Below are 9147 nucleotides of genomic sequence, written 5' to 3'. Positions count from 1 at the left end.
AAAAATAATTTTTTAAATATTTTTAAAAATAAAAATGCTATCTTACATACAAACACACCCTTAAGGGACTCGCTATTTGTTTCCATCCATAGGTCATTCGTTCGCAAGGGATTCAAAATATGCGCACACACATACACGCGGTAAAATTAAAGCACCACGACCCTACCTGCGCAAATTTTTGTTCTTTTTCTTTATTTTTGCAAATAAAAAAAAGAAAAACGTAAATAATAACGAATTAAAATAAAAAGGAAAAGGAAAAGGAAAGAAAAACAAAACAAAAACGAAGCTCCTCTGGCTGGGTAGTTGGTGCCAAATCGAGCGCTTTCCCTTTCTGGCTCTCGATTCTCTCTTCAAATCCCTAATTCGATCTGTAAGTTAACTTCCATCCTTCTCCTTTATCTTAACCCGATGCGTTCAATTCAGTCTCCAAATTCCTGATTTTTTTATTATTATCATTTGATCTTAAGTTATGCTTCTCTAATTACAGAGAGATCTGCTAACTTCTGGATCTCTCTGTTTTTTTCCTTTTAGATCGTTTTAATTTTTGGATCTCGAGGTTTTCATTGCATCACAGCTCATTTAGGGAAAACTGGAGGGTTAAATTGGTCTGGAACTTTTTTGTAGATCGTTAGGGTTAGATCATCGGTTTTTTAGATGGCTACGAATCCTCCATTTAATGTGATGGAGGATCAGACGGATGAGGATTTCTTTGATAATTTAGTTGATGATGATGATTTTAGACCCACTAATTCGGATTCAGCCCCTAAGTTCACTGAGGGAAGCGATTCCGATGAGGCGAAAGCCTTTGCCAATCTCAGTATTGAGGATGCAAAAGGTGGATTCGAAGGGAAGGGTGAAATCAATTCGGGCGATGATGCTGCAGGATTGGATGATGTGAAGGCGGAAGAGAGTAATGCATTGGAGTTGGTGAATCCGCTGAGCTTGTCTGATGAGTTGGTTGAGTCTAATAATGATGGGATTGGATCTGCGGTTGTGCCTGAGGCTATAGTTAGTCAAAGTAGTGAATCCATGAAATCAGGGGTTAAGGAAGTGGGCTGGGGTTCATTTTATGCAGGTTCTGCAGAGAATGGGTTTGGTTCATCCACTGATTTCTTTAATGATTTTGGAGGCATTTCAGAGGATTTTCCTGTGAAAACAGTTGAAAGTGTTGGTAATTTAGAGAACACAGATTGTGGTGGATTGGATAATTCGGTCTGTTACCAGAAATATCAAGATGGTGGTCATGTTTATGCAGGATCGGTGGAGAATGTGAATGAGCAGGACTTGAATAGCAGTCAGCACTGGGAAAACATGTACCCTGGATGGAAGTATGACGCAAACACTGGGCAATGGTATCAAGTGGATGCTTTTGATGCTACGGCAAGCGTGCAAGGAATTGTTGATGGTGCTTTGGGGGGTGAATGGGCTTCAGCTTCTGCCTCTGATGGGAAAACAGAGGTTAAATATTTGCAGCAGACTTCACAGTCTGTGGTGGCAACTGTGGCTGAGACTAGTACAACCGAGAGTGTGTCTAGCTGGAATCAGGTTTCCCAAGGGAATAATAATGGTTACCCTGAACACATGGTTTTTGACCCACAATATCCTGGTTGGTATTACGACACAATGGTAGGGGAATGGTGCTCTCTGGAAAGTTACACATCATCAGCAAAATCAACAACTGTTAAAACTAATGGTCAGCAGAATCAAAATGGATTTGCATTTAGTGATCCATATTCGCAAAATAGTAGTAGCACATATGCTGAGTATGGGCAAGCTGGCAAGTACGGTTCACAAGGCTATAATAGCCAAGGCCAACATGGCAGCTGGGATGAGTCTTATGGCAACAATCAGCAGAATTTGAATATGTGGCAACCTCAGACTACTGCTAAGATAGATGCTGTTTCGAATTTTGGTGGAAACCTGCAATTAGATAAACCATATGGTTCAAACTTTTCCATGAACAACCACGCGGATCAGCAGAAACCTATCAATTCTCTGGGGACGGTTCCATCATATGACAAAGCAAGTCAAAGTAATGCTGAGGCTAATGAGCTTGTTGGGTTGCAAAATTTTGTACCTGGTGGGAGCTTCAGTCAGCAGTATAATCAGGGAACTGTAAAGCAGAATGAACAAGCAAACTTTTCAAATGATTACAGTTGCAGTCAGGAACAAGTAAGTGTCACCCATCAATCATTTCAGAGTAACCAGCAGTTTTCTTGTGCTCCCAACACAGGGAGATCCTCTGCTGGCCGTCCTCCACATGCATTGGTTACTTTTGGATTTGGTGGGAAGCTCATAGTAATGAAAGATGGCAGTTCTCTCAGGAACACATACTTTGGCAACCAGGTGAGGCTCTGAAATAATCTCTTTCGTAGCTCTTTTCCTTATTTTTTGCATCATATTATGAGTGTTAACCAGTCAATCTGGTAGCAAAAGTCTTTGTAATTTGTGTCAGTATTCTCACAAATTAAAAGAAACTCATTTCTTTTTCTTTAATTTTGTTGAATTCTTGTATTGCTTGTGGGCTGATAATGTGTGTTTATTTTATGTAAAGGATCATGTAGGAGGCTCAATCTCTGTAATGAATTTGATGGAGGTTTTGTCAGGGAGTAGTGATAATTCTTCGAGTGTTGGAGGGAGCACTTGCTGTTATTTTGATGCTCTCTGCCAACAGTCCTTTCCAGGTCCATTGGTGGGTGGCAATGTTGGAAATAAAGAGTTGAATAAGTGGATTGATGAGAGGATTGCACACTGTGAATTGCCTGATGTGAATCATAAAAAAGGCAAAGCATTGAGGTTGCTTCTTTCTTTGCTTAAGTTAGCTTGTCAACATTATGGAAAACTTCGATCATCTTTTGGAACTGACAATTTATTAAAGGTAAAATACAAATTTCTATTTCAATAATTTTTGTCATTTAAATCGCATTTTTTTCTGTTAAACATCTTAATTTCCACTCTTCTTGCCCCAGTTTTTTTACATTCAGGGAAGTCATTCTGAAATAGGAAATAGACATTGCTGTATTTTGCATCTCATGTTAACAAATTCTTTTCATGTGACCATTGCCAATTTATGCTCTGTCACCCATTCAGGTTTATAATAGCTAATTCTAATCCCTCTAATGAAGAAAGTTGCGTGCCTCTATTTTGTAATGTGGTGTAAATACTCGTTTACCTTTGTTGTTTGCTTTGCAATGAGTTGTTAGCAAGAAAAAAAAACATGTTGCAATAAATCTTTAGTTTGATAGGTCAGGTCAGTCTTTAGAAGTATTAGGCTATGAAATGCCTCTCCCTCTCCCTTTCCCCAACCAAAGAGCTGGAAATAAAAATTCTCTCCACTTAGAACCCCATTTTTCTTCCTCATCTTGTGTGATGTTTTTCTAAACTATGTAATGTCTCAAAAGGGAAAACTGTTTCAAGCCCATTTGGAGTTAATTGGCATTGCTTGCTTGAAAGAGAGTTGGCCGGACATGACTGAAAGGGCATGCTGCATGGGGTGTCTAATCTCTAAACTAGAAAAGAGTTGGGGATCCAGCTCGCTTATGAAAGCACATGGGCTACCTGAAGCATTTGGGCAACCTGCATGGAGTATCGCTATAATCTACTTCATTTAATTAATACTGCAACAAGTGTGTTGTGGGTTTTTTTTTGTTTCATGATGTGGTTCCTAATATTTGCTTTCTTGCTATTTGATTTTACATCATTGAGTTTCACATCATCACCTTAGACTTTATGCATGTAATGCTAGATTGAGTTCGTAATTTTACCATTGCAATCATTTCTGAAGAGCCACATTTAGAAATGACTAACCTGGCCTGGCATTTTTAATATTATTTGTATTTTTGTAGGAGAGTGATGCTCCAGAATCAGCAGTTGCAGAACTTTTTGGATCTGTCAAGAGGAATGGCACCCAATTCAGTGAGTTTGGTGCCCTTGACCACTGTTTGCAGAATGTGCCGTCTGAAGGACAAATTAGGGTATCTCATATACTACTTTGTTAATTCTTGCTACTGTATGGACACTTACCAATCTTCTTAAAGATTCTGATGTATGTTCTAGGCAACTGCTTCTGAGGTACAACATCTTCTGGTTTCTGGTAGAAAAAAAGAGGCCCTACAATGTGCACAAGAAGGCCAGTTGTGGGGACCTGCACTTGTTCTTGCATCACAGCTGGGTGATCAGGTATTTTTGTCTGTTACTGACATCTTTGATTTTTTTCTGATAATTTCACTTACAAGGAAGATTGTCAGATATTTACCCGACTCTCACTCTTTCTTTTTGTGCCTTTTTGTGGCTGGGGTGATACAGTACTATGTCGATACTATCAAGCTAATGGCACTTCGCCAGCTGGTTGCTGGATCTCCTTTGCGGACATTATGCTTGCTAATAGCAGGGCAACCAGCTGAGGTATTTTCCACAAATGCTACTGGACATGGTGGCCTTCAAGGTGGTTTTAGTACACCTCAACAACCTGTACAGGTGAGATATTGATGCATGAATTGTCATCCTACCATGTCAAGGGCTGAATGCCTGTGATATGTTGATTCTTTTTGTTAAAAAACACATTTATGGGATCAAGAACTTGAGAGAGAATTCTTTGTGTTGATGGAGAATTTTTTGAGATTGAAGCCAAAGAAAAAAGAATTGTATTTTGGATCATGTTGACTAGACTACTAACCTGCTATGCCATCTGTGTTGTTTCCACGTAATGGCCATACTGCTAGATCTCAAGCTATATAGAATAACTAAGCTTTCTCCCCAATCCTGTTTATTAGGATACTGAATGCTTATAGACTTTGATATATCTGTCGTTTCATTGCCTTCTTTTCAAATTTTAAATTTTTGTTCTGGTTATCTACCTTTGCATCAATAGTCTCCTTTTCTGTTCTTTCAAAAAATAAAATTTCTTACCAGTTTTTATTGGTGTATAATTTTGTTTCTCTATGTTTTGCTGTCAACTACAGCTTGGGACAAATGGAATGCTTGATGATTGGGAAGAGAATTTGGCTGTAATAACTGCAAACAGAACAAAAGATGATGAACTTGTGCTCATACATCTTGGAGATTGCCTATGGAAGGATAGAAGTGAGGTATCTTTTTTTTCTTTGGTCCTTTGTTTGGTGGCTTCATTTGAAAACCCTGTATCCTGAAACTTACATGAGAGTGGTTACTCAGATTACTGCTGCACACATCTGCTATTTAGTAGCAGAAGCAAACTTTGAGTCGCATTCAGACACTGCAAGGCTATGCCTAATTGGAGCAGATCACTGGAAGCATCCTCGAACATATGCTAGTCCAGAGGCTATTCAGGTGCTCAGTAATTTTGTTTGACTCTTGCACATTTTACTTATGATTTATTTGTGGTATGTTATCATGCGATGGTTGCTTCTAATACAAATGAACAATTTTGTTCTGGACCTCTAGGTTGGGTAGATAGGTTGTTTGGTTAATTATACAAATCAATTATCACAATACAATTTTATGAACAAAGTTGAGAATGGTGAAATTTTGAAGTGTTTCTTTTGATTTCAAACTCGACCTTTCTCTCTAATATAATTCTACACTCAGCGTGTCTTTCAATGGAATCTTATTTGATTTTTTTAATGGGGTGTATTGTCAGAGAACTGAGTTGTATGAATACTCAAAGGTGCTTGGTAACTCCCAGTTTATCCTGCTGCCATTTCAGCCATATAAGCTCATATATGCATACATGCTGGCTGAAGTGGGCAAAGTCTCTGATTCACTCAAGTAAGTGGATGGGAATTTTTATGTAGTTCTTTATGTAATTGTCTTTCATTTGCCTTGATCTGGTGAGTTTATTCAGGTATTGCCAGGCTGTTTTAAAGTCCCTAAAAACTGGTCGAGCTCCAGAAGTAGAAACATGGAAACAATTAGTACTGTCCCTTGAGGAAAGATGTAGAGCCCATCAGCAGGCAATGATTTAGCATGAACTCCTTACTTCTTTCTTATTCTTTCTTTCTTTTTTCCTTACGTATTCTGACTATAATGAGATACTCTATTTTCAGGGTGGATACACCACAAATTTGGCTCCTGCAAAGTTAGTTGGCAAGTTGCTCAACTTTTTTGATAGCACTGCACATCGTGTTGTTGGGGGCCTACCACCACCGGTACCATCAGCATCGCAAGGAAGTGTGCAAGATAGCCATCACCAACTGGTGGCTCCCAGAGTCTCAGGCAGTCAGTCAACAATGGCCATGTCATCACTAATGCCTTCTGCTTCAATGGAGCCCATAAGTGAATGGGCAGCTGATGGAAATAGAATGACAATGCATAACAGAAGCGTTTCAGAGCCAGACTTTGGTAGAAGTCCAAGACAGGTTTGTTATAATCTGCAAGTTGAAACACTATCGTTAACTGCTTGATGTTCATGTTAATTATATCGCATCTTCTTACTGCCTTGTGGGAGGATCAGGTTGATTCATCAACAGAAGGAACTTCATCCGGTGCACAAAGCAAGGCATCAGGCCCAGTGGTGTCATCTCGGTTTGGTCGTTTTGGTTTTGGTTCACAACTCTTGCAGAAGACTGTGGGGCTAGTCTTAAGACCTCGGTCAGACAAGCAGGTGGATTGATGTTATGTGATTTCTGTATACTTTTTCAGGGAGAAACTATCAATAATTTCTTGGAACTCGTGTTAATTATCACTTGTGTTGTGACTTAAGGCTAAATTAGGTGAAAAGAACAAATTTTATTATGATGAAAAGCTCAAGAGATGGGTGGAGGAAGGTGCTGAACCCCCAGCTGAAGAACCAGCCTTGGCTCCCCCTCCGACAACTCTGGGCTTCCAGAATGGAGGGTCTGACTACAACTTGAAATCCTCATTGAAGAGTGATGTATCTTCAGCAGATGGGAGCCCACCGTTTAAGAGTCCCACTCCAATGGACCGTGCCTCAGGGATTCCACCTATTCCAATCGGTTCAAATCAATTCTCAGCTCGCGGGCGCATGGGTGTGCGAGCAAGGTAACTTAGAAGCCTTTTGTTTTCTTCTCTGCAAAATGAATATCATGAAAGTAAGAATACTAGTCAAAAAAGAATTGATGATAAACAAATAAAGTGAAGGTTGGACATAAAAGTTGTTTTATTTTACTAGGAACCTATTGGTATATGGGGAAGAGGGAATAAGGGAAAAACACATGAAGGTTCTATTATTTAGTTTTGGAATGGCCAGAAATATGACTAATTCTGCAAATTGAACTCTCTCAAGGGGTTTAAATCATTACATCACCCATCACGATCAACCTTTTCTGTTTCATGTCATAATGGAGCAGTGCTTGGTACATGGAATTGGATTGGGCTGGACAGGACAGGACAGGATATGACATGACAACTTAACTTGTATTGGTGTTCGGTGTCCACATGGGTAGGTTTTGTACCGTCCCACAACCAAATTTCTGTCCGCACCTATGGAACAGTCTCGTCCAGTCCTATCTGCTGACCAAACACATCTGATAAGTCTCCATCTTTTGGAACTCCGGGCACCTGGTTTGGACATCAGTGATCAAGTTGCGAGTCCATGCTCAATCATTGGTAAATTTTGTTGATAATAAAACTTCGCAGAACTACTGGGCTTTTATCTTTTTGGAAATTCAACTGAATGAGAGGTTATATTTTCAACTTATATTGTAAAAACTTGGTTTGAAATTGCATCACTAGGTCAATTTTTAAAAGTTTGAGCCCAGCTTTCACATATGTAGGAACTTGAGTATATATCAAGTTCCTAAATCCTAATTTATCTTGTTATCCTGTTGAAATGTGTGGCTGATTTGCTGATGAGTTTAGAAGAAGACTTATTCATCTGGGTTAAAGACTTATGCTTGATTCTCTATTCCTAGTTATTTAATGAATACAAACTATTCTCAATATAATTTTCATGGGTGTTTGACAGGTATGTTGACACCTTTAACCAAGGGGGTGGAAGCCCAGCAAATCTGTTCCAGTCCCCGTCTGTTCCATCTGTCAAACCTGCTGTTGCTGCAAATGCAAAGTTTTTTGTTCCCACACCTGCACCACCACATGAATATTCTATGGAAGCTATAGCAGAAAACATACAAGAAGACAGTGCAACTACTGAAAACCCTTCAACATCTAATATGAACAAGAATGGCCCTTCACATCCTTCAACATCTTCAGCACTAACTATGCAAAGATTTTCAAGCATGGATAACATTACAAGGAAGGGGGCCATGATAAATGGCAATGGCCCTGTTTCATCTCACTCCCGACGAACAGCATCTTGGAGTGGGAGCTTCAGTGATTCATTTAGTCCTCCCAAGGCGGTAGAATCCAAATCGCAAGGGGAGATGTTGAGCATGTCCCCTTCATCATTTATGCCTAGCAACCATTCCATGACTCGTATGTCAAGTAGTGGCAGTTTTGGCGATGACCTTCATGAGGTGGAGCTTTGATTTGAGTACTGGAGATGTGCATACCAAGTTTTGTTCCTTGTGGTCGATGCAATACTCGGATGGGAACCATCCAGCACGTCTTGGAAGATGTTTGGTGGTGCTGCATCAGAATGGGGTCATGGAGAAGCAGAACATGTTTTCTATCAAACCTTACACAATCCATTCCCCTCTTAAATTTATGTTCAAATGCAGATGGCTAATGTATTACTATAATCTTAAGCCTAGATTTTGTTTGAATATCACAGGAGTTGCTACCATCTGAAGTTTGAGGAGCTGGTTTCTTAAACATAAATCAAAGAGAGCCTGCAATGGCACAATTGTACAGCTAGTTCATTTGTTCATTTGTTGGGCAGAGGAAATGTCCATTGAAGTAGATAGTAGAAAGTCCCCAGAGGTCATTTCAAGGGGAACATAGTGTACTCATTTTCTCTGAAAAAAGAAAAATAAAACGTTTTGATTGTTCAATTGCATTCCCATATATGCCTTTTGAAGCTTAATTATTGGTATAATGAAACATGGAGGGCTTCTTTTGGCTAATATGGTGTCTATTCTTTAAGTCGCTAGTGCGAATGAATACACGCCTGTTTGATCACTGATGTCGGTATCCTTGCGGTGACAATCATAGATTCCGATTCATTAGATCATGATTCTAATTCTAACATGGGATTCAAGGATGCCATTCTAATACTCATATTTTTTTTAGATTCTTTTTTCCTTGATATTT

The 9147-nt window shown here is 39.4% G+C and overlaps 1 protein-coding gene across 1 annotated transcript; it reads left to right on the top strand.

The window, feature by feature from the left end:
- Window positions 1-252: 252 nt before the first annotated feature.
- Window positions 253-8920, top strand: LOC105130872 (protein transport protein SEC16B homolog). The gene is made up of 14 exons (XM_011033578.1): window positions 253-370; window positions 532-2346; window positions 2555-2878; window positions 3846-3974; window positions 4057-4179; window positions 4306-4476; window positions 4962-5087; window positions 5173-5307; window positions 5618-5745; window positions 5822-5930; window positions 6024-6335; window positions 6431-6580; window positions 6680-6978; window positions 7904-8920. The coding sequence occupies exons 2-14, from the start codon at window positions 655-657 to the stop codon at window positions 8421-8423; spliced, it is 4218 nt and encodes a 1405-aa protein (XP_011031880.1). The 5' UTR covers window positions 253-370; window positions 532-654; the 3' UTR covers window positions 8424-8920.
- Window positions 8921-9147: the final 227 nt, after the last annotated feature.

The sequence above is a fragment of the Populus euphratica genome, unplaced genomic scaffold (assembly GCF_000495115.2).
Source record: "Populus euphratica unplaced genomic scaffold, PopEup_1.0 scaffold43.1, whole genome shotgun sequence".
NCBI classification, from domain to species: domain Eukaryota; kingdom Viridiplantae; phylum Streptophyta; class Magnoliopsida; order Malpighiales; family Salicaceae; genus Populus; species Populus euphratica.
The sequence above is the reverse complement of the archived record's forward strand: the minus strand, read 5'-3'. Positions and strand labels throughout refer to the sequence as shown.